This window comes from Dipodomys merriami, unplaced genomic scaffold, assembly GCF_024711535.1.
Source record: "Dipodomys merriami isolate MVZ:Mamm:240054 unplaced genomic scaffold, mDipMer1.0.p SCAF_9, whole genome shotgun sequence".
Taxonomy (NCBI): domain Eukaryota; kingdom Metazoa; phylum Chordata; class Mammalia; order Rodentia; family Heteromyidae; genus Dipodomys; species Dipodomys merriami.
Window position 1 is genome coordinate 38416497 of NW_027206512.1, and position 27935 is coordinate 38444431.

Consider the following 27935-nt stretch of genomic DNA (forward strand, 5'->3'; position numbering starts at 1 on the left):
AAATCCTTTGTAATAAAATATATACCAAAATGTGTATTATTTATCTCTCTGTTTTCTTGTGTACTAGGATCAGTGATATAATGGTTGGTCCCCCCAAATTCAGTGAAATATGCTGAATACTAAAATGGAACAGATTACATCAGCTCAGCTTAGGTAATGTATAAAAAGAGTTATTTTCTAAGTTTAATACAGATCCCAGATCTCTGCAACCTAGGGCCAGATGTGTTTCAGAATTCAGAATTTTCTAATTAAAAAAAACAAACAAACAAACAAGGCCGGGCACCAGTGGTCATGACTATAATCCTAGCTACTCAGGAGGCTGAGATCTGAGGATCGCAGTTCAAAGACAGCCTGGACTTTATCTCCAATAAACCACTAGAAAACCAGAAGCAGCGCTGTGGCTCAAGTGGTAGAGCCCTTGCCTTGAGCTGAAGAGCCGAGGGACAGCACAAGCTCAGAGTTCAAGCCCCACAACCGACCAAAAACAAAACAAAACAAAACAAAAACATCCTGGGGCTGGGAATGTGGCTTGGTGGTAGAGTGCTTGCCTTGCATGCATGAAGCCCTGGGTTCGATTCCTCAGCACCACATAAGCAGAAAAAGCTGGAAGTGGTACTGTGGCTCAAGTGGTAGCTTGCTAGCCGTAAAAGAAGCTCAGGGACAGTGTCCAGGCCCTGAGTTCAAGCCCCAGGATTGGCAACAAAACAAAACAACAACAACAACAAAAACATACAGTTTAGAATTCAATCGTGAAATACATTAATCTTTTTGTAGCAAAATATATGATTACAAAATCATAATATCTATAATTATATAAATTGTTTTATATTTGTCTAAGGAAAATTAGGTTAAATTAGTTTATTCCTCATTCATGAAAAAAAATCTTTTTGTTTTCAGTTTTTAGGATTTTGGGGCTTTTTACAATATTTCAGACCCATTACCTGAAAAATTTAACGGTTGCCTATTTGTATGTGTGGATAACTCACATCTTAGAAACTGACCTTTCTTTTATTTTTTTGACCTTTATTTTTTATTTTTTAGGTTGGTCTTCAATTCTTACCTTTTATTTCCAAGTGATTATAGCTCTAAGTGTTTTCATTGATCAGAGCTTGAATGAAGAGTTCAGGGACTGAATGCCACTGATAAATGACAGGACTCCAGTGATTTATCCCATGCAAGACGAATATGTGTGCTTTGAGATTTGCCTTCTAAAGTCCAGAACCAATTATATCTGGATTCAGACATGTTTACAGGAGTGATGACAATTTTTCAGTATACATTATTTATTAAATAGTTTATTTAAAAAAAAAACTCTTAAGGAAGCAGAAAGCAACTTCCATTAGTCATTGGGATTTTGAAAGTTCTAGAAATCAGTCTGTATATAAAAGACAATTATAACAGTAACAAAAGGCTACAAAAAATGTTGGATCAGGATAGTAGGCAGCAGGGAAAAGATTAAGCCCTGAGAATAATAGCTCAATAATCACTAATAAGACATTGATGTAGATATTGAACATTAGCTTAGAGACCTATAAAAGAAATTCTAGATAATTGGTGAGTGGGTAACTTTCAGATGAATAGACACTGAATTTTTTTTAAAAAGCTTCAAGATGAATATATGAATATATGACCTTATAATAGCACCTGGCCTTTTTTGCCATGACCTATGAACTTGGTCCAAGGTAAAGCCAGCACACATGATTTGTAACAGAAGTAAACATACTATGGACACGTTTTCAAATGCACTAAGTTTTTCCAAGAACTTCAAGGAAACCCCTGAGTACAATTCATATTAGTCTCAATCCATACTTGTGGGACACTGTAAAAACTATGAAACCTCAAACATTCTCTGGAAGATTGTGTTGAAATGGATTGTCTCATTTTGATGAGGCTATTGTCGGTTTTAGAATATAGGAAATTGCCAAATGGGCTTCAGGCTTAGTGATTCTGCCTGTTTGGCCTACATCTGCACAGGAGAATTCTCGAGGGCTCTTCTCTTGACTGAGAATTTGGGAATTCTAACCTGTAAATTAACCATTCTTAACATTTCTTTCATATAGAAATATCTGAGTCCTAAACTAATCCATCTAAAAATACTTTTTTCCCCTAAAGAAAATTTAGATTGGAAGCTGATCATGTAAAGCATTTTCCAAAGAAATGAGACTTGCCTATAAAATTAATATATCTCAAATGAATCCCCTTAACAATACTTTCATTTCTAACATAATTTAAATGCCTTTACAAAGAGCAAAAGGTTTCATAAATCTATCACTCCTCGGGCCAAACCGTACCCCTCTTTTACAGATGTTTATACAAATACACATTTACAGCCATTGTGTTAGCTTTCCCATGTCTACAATTGTGTTCATATCTCCTATAGAAAAATACAAGTAACCCTCACCTTGTGGAGATGCTTCAAAATCCATTTTCCAAACTTGAAAAAAAAATGTTTGTAGCTCAACACCAGTGGCTCATGCCTGTAGTCCTAACTATTCAGGAGGCTGAGATTAGAGGATTCAAAGTTTCAAAGCCAGCCAGGATGGACAAATCCATGAGACTACTACCTCTAATTAACCAGGGGAAAAAAAATGCTTGCAACTCTAAAAAGCTTATTCTACTGTGTTAAAACTTTGAGGGTCCAGCCTCAGTTTCAGAGTGGCCAAGGTCTAAAGCAGTTTCACATAGAGATATGTCTCCTTGCTCAACAGTACAAGAAGTGGCTGGCTTCACTGGGAAGGCAGCAGAAGGAACAGAGACAGGTCTTCTTCCTGACTCGCCCGCTGACTGGTCAGCATTCTTGGATGTCACCTGATGCGTCTTCACGGCCTCTCTCCACTTCTTGAAAGCTTTGGTCTTCTCCTCTGGAGTCAATCTGTCAAGGAGCTTAGCTCTCAGAACTGGAGATGGAAACAGGGATCCCTGAAGAACTCGATAGAGAAACCTAGGTTACAAAGAGCATCATAGAACTATAGTCACCTAAAATTTATCGCAGGACCCACAACAAATGCTAACCAAATAAAAAAGTAATCGAGTCTAGGGCCACTTGGGAGCTGAGATAAAGGGATATGGGCAAGTATACCACAAAGTAGAGATTAAAATAATATGAGATAAATTCAGCTTAATAAAACACCCAGAGAAGAGTAAGTACTTTATAAGTCCTTGCTAACTAAACATAAACCAGATGTATGAATGTATCTCATAGGGTTAATGTTACGTGAGAAAATACATACAAGTCAGGCAGAGGGTTGGCATATAAGTTTTTTTTTAAGTTAGCTATTTGCTTTATTTTCCTAAGGTTACTGTAATGAGTGATTACAAATGTTTTCTTCTAAGACAAGCTGGCAATGTTTATACTGATGAAACAATCTAAAAAAACTTCTGAGTCTCCCATATATACCATTGATACTTCCATCATCAGAAAAGAGGACTCTCCCTCCCTAGAGCTTTCCTGTAGCTATTGACATGGTTGGAGGATCTATGACTCACACATTGATCTTCACTAATGAAAAGGCTGTCCATCTCTGCTTCTGACCTTCTTTCCAGAGAACACTCCAAACAGTCCATCTCCTACTTTAACAATGCTTAGTTAGAACTTCCTAAATCTGAGAACTTTCAAATTAGTTCATTTGGGATTAAGAGTTTTATTATTTTTTTCTCAATTGCTTTCCTCCTACATTTCTTTACCAATTCCTGGAATTCATCTAATAAGTTTTAACTCTGACAGATAGTCACAGAAAGGAGCATTTCAGAAATATCTCAGTGTAACATTGGTTTTGATAAGCTTATAACTATAATCATCACGTAGGGACCCTGTGGGTCTTTCTTATGAACTTCTAGAGGAGACATACATCAATATCAAAGTGTTTGTACTTGGAGATAAGAGTCTCACAGACTTTCCTGCCCAGGCTGGCTTTGAACTGCGATTCTCAGATCTCAGCCTCCTCAGTAGCTAGGATTACAGGTGTGAGCCACCAGCACCCGGCTACCTGGTTTGTTTTAGAAACCTTTGGATTTTAGCTACTCTGAGACTACCTACCTGGGTTCTCATTAACTGGATTGTAGCAACATCATGCACAACATCTGGGTCTTGCCACCACAAAAAGAATAAAGAAAGGAAGCTGCATTCCCTTCGCTCTCTCTCCTTGCCCTTCCTGTGCACTTGGTGGGTGAGGACCTGGATACGCTGACTAAAGCCATCTCTTCTGGTGTAGATGATCCTGCTGAAGTTTGATTATCTATCTTTTCTAAAACTCAGGTTAATTTTTTAAATAATTAGCATAAAATCAATTGTGATTTTTACATACATTCATACAATGTACTTGGACCTAAGTCATACTATCTGTAATTACCCTTTCTTAGCTTCCCTCCTTTCTCCTCTTAATCAGTTTTTAGTCTCATTGTGTGTAACTATCTGAGGGGAGAAGGACTTTACCAAGTGCTTAGACTCTTGGTAAAGAGGGCTCTGCCCTCGTGAATGGCTTCTCCCTATTACTTTTGCTGGGTGACAATGTGCTCTTTGAGGTACCATCTTGCAATCAGTCATCAGACCTGCCAATGCCTTCATCCTGTCTCTTCAGCCTCCAGAAATTTGAGCCAATAAATCACTGTTTATAACTTTCCAAGTCTGTGGTATTCTGCTGTAGCAGTTAAAAAAAAATACACTCCAAGACAAGGACTTGGGAGATGGCAGAGCAAAAAGATAGAAGAAGCTATTTAGGTCCTTGAAATAATCTCATGAAGCAAAACTGCCTTCTTCCTGTGAACTGTGAACAAGGTTAGACAAACCTATTTTCCAGTTTGCTTAGACCCTTCTACTCTTTTGTTTTTGTTCTCTGCTGAACTATTTTAACTGGCCCACACTCACTGATTTCCTCACTACCTACCAGTATGGTCTAGTGTCCATTCTTGGTAGCTGTGTGATATATTCTAAGCCTACAATTCTATACTCTTAATGAGAGGACAAATTCCTTACCTGGGTAGAAGAGCAACGAAGGTTGTGAGAACACAAACTAAGTAGAACATGGGATCCAGCATGTGCTCTTGCATAATCCAGTAGGGATTGGATGGTGGGTTGCAAGTTACACACATAGCTCCAAAAGCCAAGGCAAAGAAAAAATAAGATAAGATGCTTCCAATGATGACCAGCATGTGGATCCAAGTCTGCAAGACAAGAAAGCAGAGAGATGAACATGCATGGATGGGGTGCTGCAATCTGGCAGAATCCACTCCATTTAAGAGAACATCCCATCTCAGCACCGAGTGAATCTTAGCTAGCCAAACACAAAGTACCGCAGAGCCAGGAGAAGAGTAACCTTCATAAATGGCTCATGACACTGACTGAGTTCTGTAAAATGAAACCAAATGTCAGATGGGTAATTCTGTTGACTATGTCATTTTGTATTACTGCCTATTTATTTGGTTGTGTACTGGCTTTGAACTAAGATCCTCAAATCTCAACGAGGGTTACAGACATGAACCACCAGCACCTGGCTACTGTTGATTTTTAAAATCATGTTTAAAGTAGCTATACAAAGGGGTTTCAATCCTACTTGTCAATTTGTGAGTACAGTGCATCTTAACCAATGTCATTCTTTCCATCATGGATTTCCTTTTCTATTTATTTCTCTCATGGGTTCTATTTATTTCTCTCATGGGTCTGTTTCTTCATTGAGGTAATACCTTAATCCAGTGATGTAAAAATTATAGCCTTTTACTCATGGTAGACAAGACAAATTTATCATCCAGGCTTTCATTCTCTCCCCTAGTGAGCATTCATATGGATTGTAGCTCCTACTTTCTGGAAATTAGGCATGGCTATGTCATATGCTTTGACCAATGAAATATGACTAGGAAGTGATACATATTACTTTCACGTTAGGATTATGTAAGAATCGATGTGCAAATTTCCATGTGATTTCCTTTTTATCACACTGACCAAGACATTTCCTTCAGGGATAATATCCTGGGACACTGAACCATCTTTCTGAGAACAGTTGCTTCTAGAGTTTTCAGGAATATCAGCCAACTTCCTGTGAGCAAAAGTTAATCTTTTCTGTGTCACATTACAATCTAGCCATCCTCATATCCATATACAACTACCTAAATCCTTTTTCTTAATGTTTTCCTTCAAACTGGCTCACTAGTTAAGTAAATAAGCTAATTTTGAAAAATAAAGCCAATCATTACTTTAAATGTAATAGTAGCTCTGTTTTATCAAACATCTTGTTTAATAAGCATCTTGTTTTAATAAATAGTGTTGAATGTGGAGTCTGATCTGTCGTTTGATGTATAATGCAATTATCAAGAATTGTGACAAAACATAATGGCATCAAACAGCTCCTCTTCCATATAATCAGAAGCATACAAAGACACTGTCTTTATATTATACAGTAGTCAGCGGTCAGTGTTATTTAGAGAAGCATCTAGCACAACAGTACGTACCATTGATGGCAGAGCTAGGCTCTTTAGGGAAACGGCGCCTTTATGAATCTTTTTTATCCTAGTGCTATACTTTTCAAACAAGATCCAGTTTCCTCTGATTTCTTTCTCATCTGGCAAAGATTTCCCTCAAGTCACAAAGAATGCTCACGTTTTTGATAAAATGTGCAAACTGCTCAGAAAATATTAGGTACTTCCTTGATTAAGCTCATCATGTGAACACTGATTTCTTTTTTATCTTTTCTGGCTTCTCAACTGTATATGGGCCTTATTTCTCCAGCTGTAGTAAGATGTGGTTTTTGGCAAATGAGACAGTGGCTTCACAGCAGATACACATTTAAGGGAAGCAATACAAGGAAGTAGATGACAAGAAAAAGTTGGTAGAAAACCAACCAGTAAAAGGGAGGTAGCTACCCCAGCCACACATCAACCTGAGTACTGAATACAATGACAGTCAAGGATCACTAAGAGTAACCTTGAAATCATGTAGTACATTACTTTTGTGGTTTGCCCCCCTATGGTTTATCCCCTATTGTCACTGTATTCAATGTTGGTAAACTGTGTATTATACATACACGTTTATCTGAGCTAGGGAAGGGAAGAGGAACAACAAAATGGTGAGAAAAAGGACAAAGGGGCAACCTATGCAACATATTATCACAAGACAATATGTTGGAAATGATCTGTACAACTTGGGTGGTGGTGGGAATTGAGGGAGAGGGGAAAAACAGAGAAAAATGAGAGAGGGGTAACAAGTTAGACAGTAATGTACTCACTACCTTACTGATGTAACTGTGACCCCTGTGTATATCACCTTGACAGTGCAATTAAAATTTAAAAAAAAGAGTAACCCTGAACCACCCATTTTCCATAGTATCATCACTGTTCTCTTAAGCACTTACCTTGTAGGCCTGAACTTTAACAGGGTCACTGCTAACAAAAGACAGAGACAGAAAGCCACTCACCAAACTCTTGCTTTCAATGACCAGATGGAGGAGAATGATGAATAGAGCAGCTGTGTTCAGGGGATTTCCAAATGTAAAGATGTCGATGTCTGAGCCCTGGTAGGTCTACAGGCAGAGAACAGCAGCTGGTGAGCGTGGACGGTGGTGTGTGCTCAATGGCGGGAGAAACACCACTTGATCTACGACTGAACAGGGGCGGAAGCACTTTCTACAATGTTCCTATTAACTGGCCACTTAGGGCAAATGAGTATTTCTAGAAAAGATATCACTGTCTCCCAGATAGGCCATCTAATTTTTGAACTTTCCACTTGGAATTCCTCTTTATTTTGAATCATGATTCATCAGCCATACCAAATTTGTTCCACTACAAAAATACTTAAAGCAGCTTTTATGGTTACTCTAAGCTCATACCTCTCCTAACTAAAAATCCTCTCCTCCTTCTCTCTTCTCTATAGATCATGCCCTCAAATGTGTCAAATGTGTCAAAATGATGGACCAGTTTTATGATTTTTCACCGTCCCCTTGTGTATACACTTCAAGTTGTCCTGTCTACCTTCCTCTTGAAGTAGAGTATTCTGGTAAGGTTAATTTTATTGATTTAATTTGAATAAAGAACAAAGAGTGATAACTTAATAGACACTATCTTTTATTATTCTCAGTACTGTACTTCCATAAACACTATCGATGATGGAACAAGCAGTATGTAGACAGCCGGCTGAACTATGCAGCTTTGTGCTTATAAGGGTCTAAAATTTTTTAAATTAATTATAATATGATTTTGCTGGGGCTGGGAAGGTGGCTCAGTGGTAGAGCGCTTGCCTTGCATGCACGAGGCCCTGGATTCGATTCCTCAGCACCACATAAGCAAAAAGAAAAAAGCCAGAAGTGGTGCTGTGGCTCAAGTGGTAGAGCGCTAGCCTTGAGCTGAAGAGCTGAGGGACAGCACCCAGGCCCAGAGTTCAGGCCCCATGACCGGACCGCCCCCCCAAAAAATACAATTTTGCTTTGTCTTATTATTTTCATTCTCTATCTGTAGCACACGTAATTAGTTTGGGAGAGAGTAATTAGAGGAATTCTCCAGAAGTTACCTGGTAGAATTAGCTCAACACTCACTAAAAAAAGCTTTCTCATTCTGACTATGCTTCTGATTTCTGACTAGTCTAATTATATAGTCAAGAATTCAATTTTATTCAATTCATTGACAAAATTAGTAAGCAGGTCGGAGTTAACAAAAGACCCAAGACAATTCAATGAGGATCAGTTAATTTAATACATGGCCTAATACATTTGGAAAGTTATCTGCTAGTCAATTAATAATCTGATGATATGAACAATCTACTCCTCCATAAGCTGATAACAAAAGCAAAGTATAATGAAGCATCATTGATTCATTAATGACAAATACCCTGAGCAAACAAAGACTTACAAAGTAAGGCACAAAGAAGCAGACCAGACTTTGATAAAAGGCATCCATCAAGGTGATCCAGAAAGTGAGGGGTAGGTATGCCTGGAAATGAAACACATATTGGACAAGGAGTGAGATTAGCCAGGGTCAGAGCAAAGTCAAGAACCAACGTAAGGCAGAATTCATTTCTGCTTCTCTGAAAGAAAACTATTGCTTCCTTCTCTCATTCATAAAATGAGGTGAGATGAGATAGTGATAGAAGAGTAAGGGCAGTTGAATGTATAAAGTTCACAACTGAGCATAGCAAAAAAAAATCCTTAAAGGGACTCTCAATCAACTTATTAAATCCATTTAAAATCTACTTCAATAGCCAGATCTTTTCATCATCATCATCATTATTATTATTATTACTATCTTAGTGCTAGGGATTGAACTTAGATCCTATATACTCTACTAGTGGACTATCGTCCCAGCCCTTATTGGAAGAAGAGCCAGTAGTATGAACTTTTCCTCCTATTGATAACACAATACTATTCAAAAGCTTCTCCAAACCCACCCATCTCTCCTTCATTCCAATTTACCACCAACTCTATGGATGACTGAAGAGCCATTCAACTTCCTCCTCTACTCTTTCCAACATTCCATACTAGCAAAATGGTTTCCTAAAAATGTAAATCAGTTTATGACATCCCCTACCTAATCAAATGGGTCCCCTTCTATTCAGTCCAATGATTCCTATTACTTTTATTTATTTATTTGTTTGCTTATTTTGAGCTGGTCCTGGGCTCGGGGCCTTGACTCTGTCCCTGAGCTGGTTTTGCTTAAGGCTAGCACTCTACCACTGGAACTGCAGCTCCATTTGGAGATAAGAGTTTCACTTATTTTCTTGCCCAGGCTGGCTTCCAGCTGTGATCCTCAGATCTCAGTTTCCTGAGTAGCTAGGATTACAGGCATGAGCCACCGGTACTCAGCTTTTATTACAATTTAACAAATCAAAGTTTCTTTCCATGACTATAGGATCCTGCCTGGTCTACCCACCAGGTAGTTTTTCAGGTTCATTTCTTATGAATATTATCGCATAATATGAACTTATTCTTCTCTATGAACATGCTACTTTTTCCTTAAAGTTCATCTATTTTCCCTTCTAAGGATTCTATGTCCTGGGCCATTCTTCATTACTCAAATTCCAGGCTTAACCATTACCACCTCATAGTGCAATTACAGACCAGTAGGAAAGTGATGCTTACTCAGTCACTTCTACCACTCCATCACCAGTAAACCAGTAAAATGTTGGACTTAGGTATGGTTCAAGTAGTACAGCACCAGCCAGCTGAGCAAGCAAACAAGCAAACATGTAAGGCTGTGAGTTCAAGCCACAGTACCAACAAAACACACACACACACACACACACACACACACACACACACACACACACACACACACACACACACAGAGCTAATGATGCCTGGTACTATTCTTGTAAGATTCCATATCCAGACTTCTTCCTACCCACAGCTTACAGAAATAAATAGAAAGATCAAGGAGAAACAGCAGCCTCTCGTCTGAGAGCTCATTTTCTGAATGATGAAGTGTGTGAGATGGATTCTGAGGACTACGGCTTTTTTAGCCCTGTGCGCCATGAATAAAAATGGAACTAGATCTATTATTATCCTAAGCTAGTCTTTTCTTAATCAGGCTAGACAGCTAGTCTTGTTTTCTTCCAAATACAAAGAGAGACTAAAACTTCCTTCAAAGTGTCTGTTTGCTAAAGAACAAGGTTTTATAAATATACAAATTCTTCATGTGCATTCTTCCATTCTTCAAAATACTACACTTGGAACTTTTACATGGATCTCTTTTTATCTCTCTGTCCTTTTTCCAAAATCAAAGCGACAAAGATTAACTTTCAATCTATTTCCTTTTGTATTCTTTTTTACTATTGCTCATTGGAAAGGATGACAGTCCATCTGTCATTCTTCATCCCTGTGGCCATACAATCTAAGAGGCATTGTTCAATGGTAGAAAAGAAGGTGTGAGAAACAGAGGGGCAACCTAAATGCCACTGGACAAGAATTTGGAGATAAGTTAAAATATGATTTTGTATTCTGGGGTTGCTAAAATAAAACAAAAAAATGTAGACTGAAAGATAAAAAGCATAACTTCTCCACAGCCATGTGAAAAAGCACATAGAAAAAGTCAAGATGAGTCAAAAGACAAACTGAAGGGTTTAACTCATGGGGATCTCTGTGAAACTAAAGGATACATCTGAACATAAATTTAAATCTAGGACAGAAGAATGTGGATGATGAAAGGCAGGTAATAAGGGATTATTACTTTTTGGAAGGGAATGCTTTTACTGTGAACTTTCCAAGATCTCTTCCCTTTTATGGGGGGTAGGAGGAGATTCCATAGGACTAAAGAGGGCATCATGATACCAAAGCTAGGAATTGAGCCATGCAGAAAACAAAAGAATTGTTTGGAAGTCAAGCTCAAAGGAAGGACAGATTCTGGAAAGTAAAGCCAACAAAACTTTTTTTGGGTCTCTTTGAAACTGCTTTTATCAATAGCAACATGCTAGCTATCGGCCACCTATTATGTCTTATAACATTGGCTAGCTCCACAGAACAATGTGTACCAAGAAATGACAACAAGGCTCAACAACTGGAAACAATCTCAATTCTCCTTGTCCATCTCCGCCCTTGCTAATCCGTACAGTGTTCTTATAGCAACACTACATTTCTGGCCATCAAAATTCTTCCTGTCACGAAGCATAAAGGCAGACAGCATGGGCTTGGAGCCAGGATTCAACCATACCACCCACTAGCTTCATGCCAAGAGCAAATGACCAAAGATGACTAACTCCTTGCACTTGACTTTCCTCAACACAATACCAATAGTAACAGCATCTGCCATGCAAGGATATTTTGAGGATTATGTTTATGTCTGTCAAGTACTGAGAACCTAGACATTACATACATTTTCATTAAGTGCTATCCTAATGTTGGTTGTTCAGTGAGATAAAGTAGAAACAAGAGTTTTCAGACAATGACTTTATTGAATGAACCGATACATAATCTTCTAGGAAACAGACAAGGAGGGAGTGAGGTATCAGAGGCAGATGGAGAGGAGAGAGGTGGGGCTTGCTTTTAGAGTGAGCCAATAAGATCATTTCCATTTCACATGACAGCAGAACCTGAAGAATTGAACCTGGGCTTCAAAAACAGACAGGGATGGTTTCTATACATACTGGCTCTATCATTAGATGGGGAATTTCTAGCAAAATCACTTAAAGCCTTTGGGATTCAGATCCCTCAATGTAGAATGAGAATGATACTACATTCTGTCTCAACATGTTCTTGTGAAGATAAATGCAACAGAGAAGGCTGACTAGTTGGTAAACATAGAGGGGTTTAATAAATGCTATGTATCATTAATTGTAAGATCTCAAACACTGGATTTCTTCTAGTAAGTATAGGCTTATGACTTTTCACACATTTTAACTGTGGTTATATCTTGGTCTAGTAATTTAATATGTTATTGCAATGTCTGTATAGTGAAAACAATCAGACTTCTTCAATAGTTCACTGTAAATGATAGTATATGAGCTAATTAGAAAATACTTAGGCTACGTATGATCGTAAATATGTTTGTTTGCACACCTACCTCTGATCTCTGGCCACTCTGGTACAGCTCAGGCAGTTGCATGAGAGTCTCTGCAGATATGTCTTTCTCCAAAACACCATAGATGACTGGAGGAGCAGATGTGAACAGGAGGTTGAAGAAGATCAGAACCCAATAGTCAGTCATGGATGTTCCTGAAAACCCACAAAAGAACTGGTACCAGAAAAGGAGGTTCACATAGGCCTAGGGACACAAAGAGGAACATTCAGAGCTTAGAAACAGCCATGTGTGTCCTGACCACACAGCCCACATACTGCCATTCTCACCTGCATGACCACCCTTCTCTGATCTCTCATCATTTCCAAAATGGAAGAATACAGCACACCTTCCATTTGTTAGTTTTTGGTAAACATTTAAATGAATTTCCCCTACACACACACACACACACACACACACACACACACACACACACACACACACACACACACACACACACACACACACACACACACACACACACCCCACCCCACATACTAGGTGAGGCTGAAATAGCTTTAAGTGCTCCACAAGTAATCCACTGAATCATAACTATGTGGGAATTGCTATTGTTCCCACCTTACAGATGAGGAAAATGAGTATAATGGACTAACATTTGTGCACGTCTCAAAATTCATCTCAATCCCCAATTTGTGATGGCTTTTGGGGATGGGACCATTGGGAAGTAAGTTGATACTCACTTTCAAGCCCTCAGGGATAGGATTAGCCCTTGTTCCCTTTTACCATAAGAGCATACCACCAAAAAGTTAGGGTCCTCACCAGATAGCCACAATGTTGGCACCCCGATCTCAGACTTCCAGCCTCCAGATATATAAGAAATAAACTCTTGTGGTTTATGAGCCACCCAGCTATGGGATTTTGTTATAGTATCTTGAATGGACTAAGACACTGAGGCCCAGAGAGACTCAGGGACTTGCCTGAGACTTAGAGACTCAGCTATTAAGTGGCAGAGTGAAGAGAACACAGCCCAGTTCCTGACAAAGAATGGTCAACAGTATTTCTTCGTGGTGATATGGGTCAAGTGTCAGCAAGATGGCCAACTGTCCAGCTTCCTTGGGAAGGACAGGTTCCCTAGACCATGGGGTTCTCATGCTAACACTGGCAAACATGGATCACTGGCTGCCCCAAAAGCCAGCCACCCACATCTTCCATTGTTTCTTACAGTACTGTACCTCAAACTAAGCCCAATAGAGATAAAGCTCTTTGCTCTCAAGTGGAGCAGAAAAGAACACTGGACTTAGGTTCAAGAATTTTTTAATCAAGACCTAGAGATGCTTTCTATTGATTCCTTGACTTTAAGCCTCTTCTCCAACTTCTCAGAATTATGGTTTCCTCCTATACAAATGAAACTTACACCATCTTAAGATTTAGTGTCAAGATCAAATTAAAGAGTATTTGTACAAGCTAGAGACTCCTCAGAAGAAGAGGTAAAAATGCCCAATAGATATATGAAGAAATGCCCCACATTTCTGGCCATTAAGGAAATGCAAGTCAAAACAACACTGGGATTCCATCTTATTCCACTTAGAGTAGCTATCATCAAGAATACAAACAGTGCCAGGCGCTGGTGGCTCATGCCTGTAATCCTAGCAACTCAGGAGGCTGATATCTGAGGATCTCGTTTTCAAAGCCAGCTCAGGCAGGAAAGTCCGTGAGACTCTTATCTCCAATTAACCACCAGAAACCCAGAAGTGATGCTGTGGCTCAAGTGGTAGAGTGCTAACCTTGAGCTGAAGAGCCCAGAGTTCAAGACCCATGACAGACAAAAAGAAAGAAAAAAAGAAAGAAAGAAAGAAAGAAAGAAAGAAAGAAAGAACGAAAGAAAGAAAGAAAGAAAGAAAGAAAGAAAGAAAGAAAGAAAGAAAGAAAAAGAATACAAACAACAAAAAATGCTAGCATGGCTGTGGGGGAGCAAGAACCTTAATACATGAGAATGTAAACTTGTTCAATTACTCTGGAAAACAGTTTGGAAGTTCCTTTAAAAACTAAACAGAACTATCCTACCCTATGATGCAGCAATTCTATGCTTGGGCATTTATCCAATAGAATACAAATCAAGATACAATAAAGGCACTTGCACAACATGTTCTAGCTGCACTATTCACCATAGCCAAAGTATGAAAACAACCCAGATGCCCTTCAATGGACAAATAGATCAAGAAAATGTAATATGTGTGTGTGTGTGTGCATGTGTATGTGTATGTGTATATATACATATATATGTATATATGTGTGTATATATATGTATGTATATATAAGGGAATTTTACCCATCATTTGCAAAGAAATGTATGGATATGGAAAAGGAATGTTAAGTGAAATAAATCAGGCCCAAAGAGACAAAGGATACATGCTTTCTCCCATAATTTATAAATATACAAGTAAACACATAGGGAAGTCATTTGCAAGTATACACACATGGACTAACTAAAGTAAGTAAGCAGGGGAGAATTCAAACAGTCTAATTTCTTAGAAAAACGAATACACAGTCCAACAAAATGAATACCAGGAAGCTGGTACTTGAGATGTGTGTGGGGTGGCCAGGAAGAGGTCAAGGGTGGGGGGGGGGGGGAGGAAGAGAGGGAGGGAGTAGAATGCAATCATCATATTTAATGCATATCCTATGAAACCAGGATAATTGTGGGGAGATGTTGGTTTGGGGGAGAATGAGAAAAGCAGTGATCATGATCAAGATGCATTGTACTTATTGACTGATATGTTGAGAGAAATCTAAATTTATACAATAGGCTGAAGATTAGAAGTTAGAACATCTAGTTAGAAGAGAAATAGTCAAATTCTGTGCATTTAGAAGTAGCATAATCGAAGTAAAGTTCTGTTCTTACCACAAAAAGTATTTACCAAGTACAAATAGGTTTTATAAGCTAGATAGAAAACTCTTACAGTCACAAGTGCTAGCCAACTGCTGGCTGACATTATCTTAGGTTTTCATCTCTATCTGTCCTCAATAGACCACAGGAGATGTCAGGTTGGTAACGGGCATTTTTTTTTCTATCTCCAGTAAAATGGAAGTAAAGCTTTTTCATTTTCTACTAAAAGCATTACACATTTCATAATTCTGCTTGTCATAATCTTTTTGTGGAAGGTCAAAAATTGGATTTTAAGTGAACCAGACAGGACTTAATTGAATTTAAATGCATAGGGAGAAAAAATGTTAGCAAATGGACAGGCCTAGTAATTTGCTGTCAACAGTTTAAACACACACACACACACACACACACACACACACACACACACACACACACACACACACACACACACACACACACACACACACACACACACACACACACACACCCATATTATTTCAGGAAAGACACAAGACTGCTCCTGGCAGTTCCAAAAACACTTATAAATCAATGTGAGCTTAGACTAGAGCACTTCTTTGTCCCCAACGTAACCCAGAATTGAAAGGCTGGAAGGGGAGGTTCAAATTCTCTACAGTTACATACCACATTCTTGTAGAAAAAATAGAGAATCATGTTGGAAAGTCGTGTGTAACACCAGTGCCCATGCACGAGAAGGAGCTTGCTGAGATGTCTGAACCGAGAAATGGCGAAGTCACTGGCCATCACAGCCTGCCGGGGCAATGGGGAGAACCACCCTGAATGACAGAATATTCAGCAGGGACATCCTGATCATGACACACAAACAGCCAGCTCTTCTGTCCAAGTAGATCACAGAAAGAGAATACACACACACACACACACATACGTGCACACACACACACACAGACACACAGACACACACAGACACACACAGACACATAGACACACACACAGACACAGACACACACACACACAGACACACACAGACACACACAGACACACACAGACACACACACACACACACACACACACACACACACACACACACACACGGAACAGCAACAGTAAAAGCTCCCAAACATAGAGCCTTAATAGATTCCCGGGCATTACTATTCACCTCTAATATGGTCAACTAAAATGAGATTTCACTTTGGTTGGTACTTATGATGTAACTTTAGCAAACGGACTTGCCCCCAAAAGCAGGTCCTTCAGCAAGAACTGTCTTCTGTATTATAAGATGCTTTTGCTTCTCAGGAGGGCAGTCCTGACTCCACATTACTTTGTGTAACGTGTCAGGCAAAGAAGTAGCTGAATCTGTCAACTTCTATCAAATCATCCTCATCTAATTCTTGGGGAGCCCTAAGTTTTGTATTCTAGATTTTTCTACTAGCATTTACCCACCCCCTCCCACACACATACACACATACACACACACATACACAGAGCAAATAGGATACTCTGACTTCATTCCCATGCTCTCATCTTTCTTGCCCTTTGCTCCCCCCACCCTCCCTAATCTTATTGTCCCTTCTCTTTTTATCTGTGTATCTTTTATTCAAACCCTAGTAACTCTCTCCAGAATCACAATTTTCAAAAAATATTACTGCAGAGCTACAAAATGATTTCCTAGGCCGGGCACCAGTGGCTCACACCTGTAATCCTAGCTCCTCAGGAGGCTGAGATCTGAAGATCGTGGTTCAAAGCCAGCCTGGGCATGAAAATCTGTGAGACTGTTATCTCCAATAAACCACCAGAAAGCTGGAAGTAGCGCTGTGGCTCAAGAGGTAGAGTGGTATCCTTCGACCACAAAAACTCAGGGACAGCGCTCAGCCCCAGGACTGGCACAAAAAATTAATAAATAAACTTCATGATTCACTTATTAATGTTCCTTAAAATTATCCAGAAAAATAGAATAATATTTACCCAGGAAGTAACCAGTGAAGGAGTGGCTAAAGGTCCTGTCTCTTACTCCTAGCTAACCATACCCAGCCTCATTTTGCCATAGTGATTCTGCCAGGGAGAAGGTTGCCTTCAAGGGGCAGGTCAAGATCATGGGTGGGTACAGACATCTACTCACCTGCATGCCTTCTTGACCAGAGACCCCTATCCCGATGTCTGCCACTTGTATCATGCTAACATCATTGGCACCATCACCTTTGGGAGGAAGACGAGAAAGAGGAAAGGAGTAAAGAGCTGTAAAAGTTTAGGGACTGTTCAAGGGACCAGCTCCCAAGGTTTATTCCATTTTTTAGAGACTTGGAAGCTACTGAAGCAGAAACTAAACGTGGCATCCCATTGCCAGTGGGATTAACTTCCTGTCTTAACAATCTGCTACAGTGCCTACCCAGACTAGGTCTCCCTTTCTCCATTCTACCAACACTACCTCCAAGTCTCAGCTAGACCTGGTCGTTTCTCTGTTTATACTATTCTGTCCTCAACTTGCTTTGCTGGATTTTAATTCTTCATATGCACAAGGTTGTGTGGCTATATGCTAAAGGTCTGAGTGGCAAATTCACCTGTTTTCTAATCATGGTATTTTGATGATTTGGGAGCTTTTGAGCCTATATGGTTTATTAGGATGAAGCCAAACACCTATATTTATGGATGGAAAACATCTTCTCTACCCCTGGCCTCAAGGATTGATTCAAAGGTCGGCACTTGCCTCAATCTAACAATGTAATTAAAAAGCTCAGAGATTACAGCTTCAAGATAACCTTAGTATGGGGGCTTGGATAATTAATCATTGATATGTTTATTCCACAAGACAACTGAACACAATTCTACCCTACCTCATGCAAATGCTGAAGTATTTCCAAGTGTCATCTCACATTATGCCTCTCCATTTATTCATACCCGTTAATGGCTTTTATAGCCTAGCATCAAACCTCTCACTGTCACTAGTCATAGGCTCACAGATTTCCATCTCTAGCCCATTCCTCATTGCTAACTTTCCAACTTTTATTCTAGTTGTGTACTTCACATGATTACTTAGACATCTAATGGGTTAATGTAGAACCCAAATTATTCCATTTCCAACTTGGTAAATGGTAGTTCCATATTTCTATGCTTAGACAAAACTCTGGCATCCCCTTTGGCTGTTCCTTCTCTCATATAACAAAGGTGCCAAACAGCCAAAGGTGCCAGTGAATTCTTCAAGCCATGTTCCTTGTCTGACCACTTCTTACCGCCCTACCTGCTCCCACCCAGGCCTTGCTGTGGTCTGGATTATTTCCACAGACTACCACTGACCTCTTTACCTGTATCTCTGCGGTCCAACATGTATTTTTCACACACGAGACATTACAATGCTTCTAAACCCTCACTTCTCCTGAAAAGAGTCTTCAGACTAAGCAAAAATCATGGCCTTCAAGACATCATATGATCTCGCTACCTGCTAATCTACTACTCACTATCCTGCAGGAAAGTCTTCCCTGCCCCAATCTTCTTTGGACCAAGCACAGTGCCCTTCATGGCTTTTAACTTTTGCTGTCCAGTCTACCAGGAATGTGGACCCATAGATCTCCCATGGCTTCCTATCATTTCCTCCATGTCTCTGCCCTAAAACTGAATTTATTGGTTGATTGATTGATTGATTGACTGATTGTTGGTTGTAGAGCTTGAACTGCGATCTGTCCCATGCTTTTTCACTCAAGGCTAGTGCTCTACCATTTACAGCCACAGTGTCACTTCCTAAAACTCAATTGTAAATGGCAAGTAGCCCTTTCCACTTTTCCCAATGTTCCACACTTAACCTTGCTCCACCTTGGGGAGAGTTGAGGAGGTGGGGAGGGAAGGGATGGTAGGGGAAAAACAAAGGAGGAGGTAACAATGGTCCAGAAGAAATATACTCATTACCTTACTCATGTAACTGTAACCCCTCTGTATACTATTTTTATAATAAAAAACATAAAAATCAACAAATCAGTATTTATCATTCTCTAGTATCATCCATGTGTACTTATTGTTTGTTCTACTGTCTGCTCCCTAATTTGATGCCAGCTTAAGAAAAGGTATTTTGTTGGATCATCCTTGTGTAGAAAAAAAAAAGCCTAGCACAAAGAAGGCACTCAATGTTGGATAGACAAATAAATGGGTTGTTCATGTCCCTGAATTTAACTTCCCTAGTGAAAGAACTCTTGGATTTGTTTTTCAGTCCTGGGATGTAATATTTCCCCCAAGAGTCTGGTTTTCTGCATCCAGGCTCACAGCCTACATTGCCTACATTTAATATAGGCAAAGGAATGGAGGGATGGGGGAGGGAGCAAAGGTGGACAGAGGGAAAGCAGGAGGAAAAGGAAGACATGCACACAGATGGAGAAGAAGGACAGACAGAGGATCAGCCCCTGGGTTCTGTGAGACTGGAGGGGCGGAAGGCTTGGTTCCACTCCCACTCACCGATGGCCAGGGTCATCACCTGCAGGTGGCTGCGAACCAACTTCACCACCTCGCTTTTCTGCAGGGGCGTGGCGCGGCAGCACACCACAGCGTGGCACCAGGCAGTCAGCTCCAGGAAGGGCCTGCGCAGACTCTCCTGCAGGGCAAACTCCAGGGTCTTTCCAGTGATAATAAGTCCCGCCCGTGGCCCTGAGTCCTGAGGTACAGGAGGCCGAGGGAACGCTTGATTTAATGATGGTTGTTCTGTGGAAGCTGGAGCTTTCCTCTGAAGTTCTTTCAAGATGGTGCTCATCAGCCTTTCACAGGCATCCTTGAACCAAGAGGAGACACAGATTGTTAGCCTTGGGGAGGTATTGGAGAGCCAGCTCAGCTTTTCACTGCCATTTCTTAGTAAACTGATGAAGGAAGGGCACTTCCATTAGATTGGAAACCATGTAAGGTTTGGAAGTAGCTACACTTTTGCAAGCCTAGGAGCAAAAGCTGATGGACATGGACAGACATGATTTCAGACATCCCATCCAAGGTTCCAAAAGCAATTCACTAAGTGACAAATTAGGCTCCGTGAGTCAGGTCCTTTTTTAACTAAGAAGAGAGGCCTGAGAGGTAGTGATGGGAAAATGGGGAAGACATTTAAACGCCAGTGACTGAGTCTCCATTGATAGAACTCAACTAAATGGTAATCACTGTAGTATATTGGGTTATCTGGAGAACTCAACTAAATGGTATTCACTGTATTATATTGGGTTATCTGGAAAGCATGGAAGCATGTGGAATAGCAATTAATAGCAAATAATATTATCTACAGTTGCTATTAACTAGTAGCTTTCAATGTCTTCCAACCTAAATTGTTTGTAAATAAATTGCATAATCATACTGATTTGATTGATTAGAAACACCTCTGAATCAATAGATTAAAAGCTAGAAGAAATAATTTTAATTGTTTTGACCATAAAGAATGGCAAATGGCTGAGGAAACAGATGGGCTAAATCAGATTTAGATATTGTATGAAGCATGGATGTATTGCAACTTTACATGGCACGCCATTACTAGGTAAAGCTTCTTATGCTTTAGGGCCCAGTTAAAAATAAATGTAGTTAATTTTTTTAAAAAAACCTATCTAAGTATGAAAAACAGAAAAAGAAAGAAACAAGAAGCAGCAAAGAAGTATTTTGAAAGATAAAGAACAGGTACAACCATGCCAGAGACCTAACTGGCCTTTCTTCATTGTAATATCTATTATTTCGTACAAATGAAACAGCCTAAGGCAGGACTGCTCAAGGCTGGCAGTCACATATGGATCAGAAAGTCCTCAGTCCTGGGGCGCTGTGCTGTGCCTTATAGAATATTTAGCATCCTGACCTGTCTGCCAAGAAGGCAGGAAGGAAGGAAGCTGGGCATAGTAGTAGGCACCTGTCATTACAGTTATGGCAAGAAGTATAAAATAGGATTGCTATCCAGGCCAGTCTGGGTTAAAAAAATTAAAGATTCCATGTCAAACAATCACAACGAAAAGGGCCGGAAGTGTGCCTCAAGCAATAGGCCTTTGCCTAGACAGCATAAAGTCCTAACTCAAACCATAGTTTCTCTCCATCACAAAATAGTTTTCTGTATTGTTTGCTTAATGATGTAATATAATTAAGATAACATAAGAACTTTCTCATGTTTAAAAAAAACTGGGAATCAAATGTAGACACCATCATTGATTACTTTTATTTCATGCTCAGGGACCCTCTCTGATGTATGAGATGCCACTGGAAAGCACTTTACAATGCTTCACATAACAACCACAGCTACCCATGGCTCTGGCACAACTCTCACATGATGGATAAGGAAGGAGAGGTTCAGGAAGGGGCTTAGCGTCCTGAAGTCCCACGCGTGGGTAGTGGCAGGCCATGCATTTGCCAGCTACTCAGGCCTTATCCTTTCTCAGTGACTAACATAACCAGTATTTTCATGGACTCAGCCTCTCTCTAGTACAGGGTCCTAGCTGTGGTTGTGGTTATTTACTCCTGGAACACTCAGCTATAAAGAAAAAGCCACGCTCTACTGAATAAGGACAGTCCTGAGGGAGTCCTGAGGGAAACCTGACCACAGAATCCTAGCTAGCCAACTGTGGTAGCCTGGACGCAAGCTCAAGATGAGATCCATTAGGACAATCAAGACAGGCTGATGCACCAAAATGATGCCAAATGGCTAAATCCCACTACTGAGGGAAAAAGAGGAAGACGTCTCAGGAAAAAGAAACACGCACAGGTCTTGGACAATACTGCTCTAAGTATAGTCGGCATCTTCTGAGAAAAATAATATGCTCATGTAAAATTGACTGGGACACATATGGAAGAGGTTAGCAGGAGAAAAAGCCAGAGAAAAATAGGTTACACGCAAGTCTGTTAAACTCTTTCTCCTTTAAAAACAGCATACCTGTTTTAAGCATTTCTGCCAGTTTGATATTTTCAGGAGCAGTACCTAAAAGTTACCACTAGAGGGCACTATCAGGCTGTGAGCCTATTTTCATTTCTCTTAAAAATACTTATTTATCTGACTGCAATAGAAACTATTATTTCCCCTCACTAGAGAGAAATTATCACTAGAGGGCATGATTGTTCTGAGTGACTACTTTTATTTCTTGTTAAAAAAAAGTCTATTTACTGATTTCTGTCTCAAGATATGTACGTCATTTGGGGCTAGCTCGTCAAATACTTGGTAATCGAGAGTAGAGACAGACAAAAAAATTAATTACATAATGCAGAGAAAGCCTTCTTTAACTTTTTCAGTCTTTAGGAAAACTATGGCATCCTCCCAAATATGAGCTCTGTCACTGATCACTGGCTGAACAAATATCAAAAAGCTAAAGGTTATCAGCTTTTCTTTCTTTTTACATATGTCTAATTCCAAATGCTCCAATGGCTTAAAAAACAAAAGGACTGGTTCAATCTCATTATACCTACTTTGCTCTGGGTATTGAGGATAAAGAGCTTGTCTTCGGGCTTCAGGAGCCTGCATGCATGAGCTATGTTGACCGCTGTCTCCTGCTTGTCTCCTGTCAGCATCCAGATCTTAATGCCAGCTTGGTGAAGGGCTTCTATAGACTCCGGGACTCCCTCCTGCAGACGGTCTTCAATGCCAGTAGCTCCTTGAGACAACCAAAGTGAAACAAGGTCTTTAAGAAACCGAAGCAGGCTTAAGCTCCTCTAGTCTATAATTAAATCCTGTTCATTAAGCCAAGTAACCGGTGGTTTGTCCCTGTAATCCTAGCTATTCAGGAGGCTGAGATCTGAGAATGCAGGTTTGAAGATAGCCTGGGGAGGAAAAAAAAAATCTAGGAGATTCTTATTTCTTATTAAAAGCTAGAAGTGGAGCTATGGCTCAAGTGGTAGAGAACTAGCTTTGAGCAAAAGAGCTCAGGGACAGTGCCCAGGCCATGAGTTCCAGCCCCAATATAATCATACACACACACACACACACACACACACACACACACACACACAACACACACACCCCACACACCACACACCACACACCACACACACACACATTACAGGGATGAAGAAGGAAAAGAAAAAAGAGGCAGGGAAGGAGGAAGAGGAGGATGTTGAGGAGGAATCTTATTCATTAGCCAACTCAGTCCTGAATTATACGAACTTTTCTAGTAGTTTCCAGAGATCCAAAGGCATGAAGATCCAGACAAAAGTTAAATGCAAAATAATATTTTGGGAGGGAAGCATCAAAGTTCATCAAACTTGCTTATTCTCTTTTTTGGCTAGATAGGTAATAATCTTATCTTACAGGTATGAATATCTGCAGATTCAAAGGTATTATTTATTTATGTGATCTTGCACTATACATTTTATAATTCTATGATACAAGGATAAGAGTAAGCTTTCAAAGCATGTTCTTGCCAATAAGATGTAGTATTTATACAATGTTCTTTCATAATATGTCTATCATTTCATTTTCTAAAATAATGGGACCCAGGAGTATCCTGGAATTCAAAAGGTTAACAAGTTTCAAAAGGTAGTATGGGCCAGGCATCAGTGGCTCAAGACTATAATCCTAGCTACTCAGGAGGCTGAGATCTGAGGATTGCAGTTTGAAGATAGCTCAGGCAAAAACAGTTCTATGAGATTCTTATCTCCAATTAACAACCCAAAAAGCCAGAAGTGAAGCTGTGGTGCTCAAGTGGTACAGTGCTAGCCTTTAGCACAAAAGGTCAAGGACAGCACCCAGGCCCTGAGTTCAAGTCCCTGAACACACACACACACACACACACACACACACACACACACACACACTCACAGAGGTAAAATGGTACATATGCCCTATTTTGTAATGTTATATCAAATGTAGTGTTACATCAAACAAAGTCTGATTTTGCTGCCAAATGTCATAGGCATTAAACCCACAGTACATTTTAATTTTATTTTTAGAACTGCAATACAGAGGGAAGGAAGTTGGTCTCTTGGTGTTTCAGTGCTTATGGTAGAATCTATCTCCATGCCCTTCCATGCACTCCCAAACTTGATTATCTCCTTAAATTCAGGAAGCTTTTAACAATTCCAGTATTCAAGCTACACACCAGCCTAACATAATCACAGACTCTGGGGATAGAATATTGTTTAAACTCTCTAGATGAATCTAAAGGTGCAGCTCAACCTGACATAAGTGTTCTGAAATTCTGGAAGAGAATTAGAGAGGCAGAGAAGAAAAATAGGTTTCTTTAAATCGATTTCAGGTGCAGAAAGAACATAGACCCTGGAGTCAGGTACCGTGAGTTCCACACATGGTTAGTAACTAACTCTGACAGTTACTCACATGTGACCTCGAAACAGTCATTGAACCGCTTTTCTTCATGAGATGGAGATTGGTTGTGAGAATTGAAAAAGAATACATGCCTGGCAAGAAACTTCAGCTAATCCTGTATTCAAACTCTGTACTCTATGTTAGGGGCAGAGGTTTTAAGTGATCTACTAAGAATGACTACCCTAATCCTGAATTCAAACTCTGTACACCATGCAGGGGCAGAGGTTTTAAGCAATCTACTAAGAATGACTACCCTGATCCTATCACAAAATTTAGTCTAGTTCAGTGCAGTGAAAAACAGAGAAGAACAAGACAAGTACCAGTGATTCAAGCTTACAATCAGAGCTACTCAGGAGGCTGAAATTTGAGGATCAAAGTTCAAAGCCAGCCTGGGTAGGAAACTCTGAAGATTCTTAACTCCAATAAACTATCAGAAAACTGGAAGTAGAGCCATGGCTCAAGCACTAAAGAGCTAGCCCTGAGCAAAAGAAACTCAGGGACAGTGCCCAGGTCCTGAGTTCAAGCCCCAATAACAACAAAAACAACAAAACAAACCAGGACTGATTGGAAGCAGGGTTGATAGACAGGCAAATCACAAATGTCTACTAGATTAAAGTGGTGAATATTGTAGTTAGAGATAATCACTGTTGTACCAATTTCTTCAACATTTACAGCACAACACAACAATCTACCTACCCAATAATGTTAGCTGATTCTCCAATCTCATGGCAGATTCTATGAGTAATTCTTCCCGGTTGTCAATACTGGTTTCAGCTAAAAAATGGTTCCTCAACCACTCCGCATACTCGGTGTCACTCATGACCTGTGAAAAGAAGGAACCAGATTTGAAACAAGCTATATAGTCTTGTAGAATCCTACCAGGGCTTGGGACTTGGCGGCTGGAAAAATACCAGGCCATCAACTTGCTTGAGGGTATTTATTTCTCCCTCCGGGAAGTCACACCAGGTGCATGTCCTCTGCTCACCTGGATGGACACAGCTCCCCACACCTGGTGACCAGAGTAGCGTGACAGACTATGGATGGGCCTGACGGTTAGCTCAGTATATTAGGGAAAGTTCTAGGCCATATCTATGGTGAAAGTGAGTTAAGTTAATCTACTTAATTAAATGAAGGCTAAACAAGGGAAAGAGCTCAAAAGATGGGTGCCGTAGGTAATTCACCTTCTTTGCTATACATAAAGTGCGTAGCCCTCGCTTGGCATAATCGTCCAAGTGCTTCTGGGTTTTCTCCCTTATTACCACCTGCTGCTTGTCCTCATTGGCTCCATCTGAAATAAGGGATAATACACTAGTATTCCTGCCAGTCTGCCCAATTAGAGACACATTTTATTTAAATTAAAAAAAAAAAAACAACCAAAGTCTAATCCACAATTTAAAAAAATACCCTTCTTGTTTGGAATCCGCTCCATACATCTACAAAAGAAACACTTCAGAAATGACAAAAGAAACACTTCAGAAATGACTGTCTCCCTGGATTTTTTTTTTCCTTCGCAGTTTCCATACTGTCAGGAGCAACAATAACAGGGACTCCAATGTTGGCTGTCATTGCTTGAGCAGACACCTGGTGACAGGTACTTGGCTAGAGGTTCCTCATACATTGCCCACAGTATAACAGGACAGCTCCTGGGGGCCTTACAGAGGGGAGTTCATAATACCGCTTTCAGAGCACACAGACACTCAATGGTTAGGTAACTTTCTCAAGGCACAAGTGATCATGAAGTCCGGGTTAGAAACCAGGCCTGTGTAGGCCCACAGGTATTTGCCTTCTCACTAAATCCCAGGCAGATGGTAACAACCTCCCCTCTCCCCCACTCCATGCCCACTATTAGCCTTGCAGAGCCACTGAGAAAGGCCTACCTACCTGTCCCTCCCCTCTCCACCCGGTTGGAACCCACCTGGAGAAGCTCCAGAGAGCAGTGTCATGATGACAGAGTCGGCACCCTTCGTGTACACCACAACCTGGTTGGAAAGCGGGTGCCGGACCACCACAGACATCCTTTTCCTTACTGAGTCAAAGGGCAGGATGTGCAGGAGCTGAAATGTCAATGGTCCCAAAGCAGCGAAGTCTACCATGATCCGCTCCGGAGTCCGGGACTGCAAAGTGCATTGGTAAGCTCTGGCAGCATACACTAAGGCTGCCTCGTCTGGGCTCTCCGCCTCATAGCACAGGTCGGAGGCCCAGGGCTGTCCAGCGAGGGGGTCCACCGGGCCATTGGTCAGCGCTACATCGCTGCTGTGTTCCTCCGTGTCTGTACAGCAAGCTGCATCAGAAGCGTTCTGGGGGCTCTCACTGCTTGGAGAAGCCTCTTCCTCCAACGGTGAAGACAATTTCATTCGACTGAAGAAAGAGAGTCTGCTCACGAAGGCGCATGGAACCCCAGAGGGCGGGTCTTTCCCACTGGCCAGAGAGGGTGAACTTGATCTTCGGACAGACAATCTCTGGAAGAGGTTTTTAATCTCTTCTAAGGACTTAATGGGCATCCCACTCAGGGCAGACAGCCCAATCTAGGAAAGACAATTCCAAAAGGTATTCAGTAAGTATAATCAACAGTTGTTTATCACAACTTTGAAGCCCAACTGGGAAAAATCAGGCCAGGACAGAATCCCATGGCTGGCAGGCAGCTTGCTTCTTCCTGACAGCAGCCACAGAAAACATGAATGAAAATGAAAGGCACCATGGAAGAGGCTCTGCGTGGTGAGGGTAATGGTATTATAAATTCCTACTGGTATTGCGGGGAGAAAAATGTGACAATGAAGCAGAAGATATATAATGCTAACAGCGAACCACTTTTTCCTAAAGACAGGACTTGGAATACAGAAAAAATCAGTAATCTTCATTCTATACATCCTAGTAATAACAATTTAAGAACTGTAGAAAAATTAAAAACTCAACAACAAAACAGAAACATCTTTTTTGAAATATTAACTTTATAAAGACCAAGAGGTAATATTGGAAATGTTATGGAAACAACATGAAAAAATATGGGAACAAATAACAGACAACATACATACTAAAACATCAGAGAAAAATAAAGCAAATGGTTCACAGGATATAGATTTTTCTTTAATTTATAGATTCTACAAAACATTGTTACTTTGACTTAAATAAAAGGCCAAGAAAATGGAGGTGTCGTTCAAGTGGTAAAGCACCAGCCTTTACTGAAAAAAGAAAAAGCCAAGTGAGAAGGAGAGGGTCTGAGTTCAAGCCCCATATGTATACTAGAAGGAGGAGGAGGAAGAGGAAGAGGAGGAAGAGGAGGAGGAGGAGGGGGGAGAGGAGGAAGAAGGAGAAGGAGAAGGAGAAGGAGAAGAAGAAGAAGAAGATGAAGAAGGAGAAGAAGAAGAAGAAGAAGAAGAAGAAGAAGAAGAAGAAGAAGAAGAAGAAGAA

General features: G+C 40.3%; 1 protein-coding gene across 4 annotated transcripts in view; it reads right to left on the bottom strand.

Moving 5' to 3' along the window:
- Positions 1–920: 920 nt before the first annotated feature.
- The window catches only part of Atp10d (ATPase phospholipid transporting 10D (putative)), a 69856-nt gene continuing 42841 nt past the window's right edge, over positions 921–27935 (bottom strand). For all 4 annotated transcript variants that reach the window (XM_070013001.1, XM_070012998.1, XM_070013000.1 and 1 more), the window contains 12 exons: positions 26443–27052; positions 25709–25815; positions 25224–25350; positions 22676–22860; positions 19727–20036; positions 17409–17485; positions 15956–16081; positions 12472–12672; positions 8830–8910; positions 7404–7508; positions 4973–5160; positions 921–2941 (listed from right to left, as the gene is read on the bottom strand). In XM_070013001.1, coding sequence (XP_069869102.1) covers positions 2623–2941; positions 4973–5160; positions 7404–7508; positions 8830–8910; positions 12472–12672; positions 15956–16081; positions 17409–17485; positions 19727–20036; positions 22676–22860; positions 25224–25350; positions 25709–25815; positions 26443–27052 — 2436 coding nt within the window. In that variant the 3' untranslated portion in view covers positions 921–2622. The remainder of the gene's footprint in view (positions 2942–4972; positions 5161–7403; positions 7509–8829; positions 8911–12471; positions 12673–15955; positions 16082–17408; positions 17486–19726; positions 20037–22675; positions 22861–25223; positions 25351–25708; positions 25816–26442; positions 27053–27935) is intronic.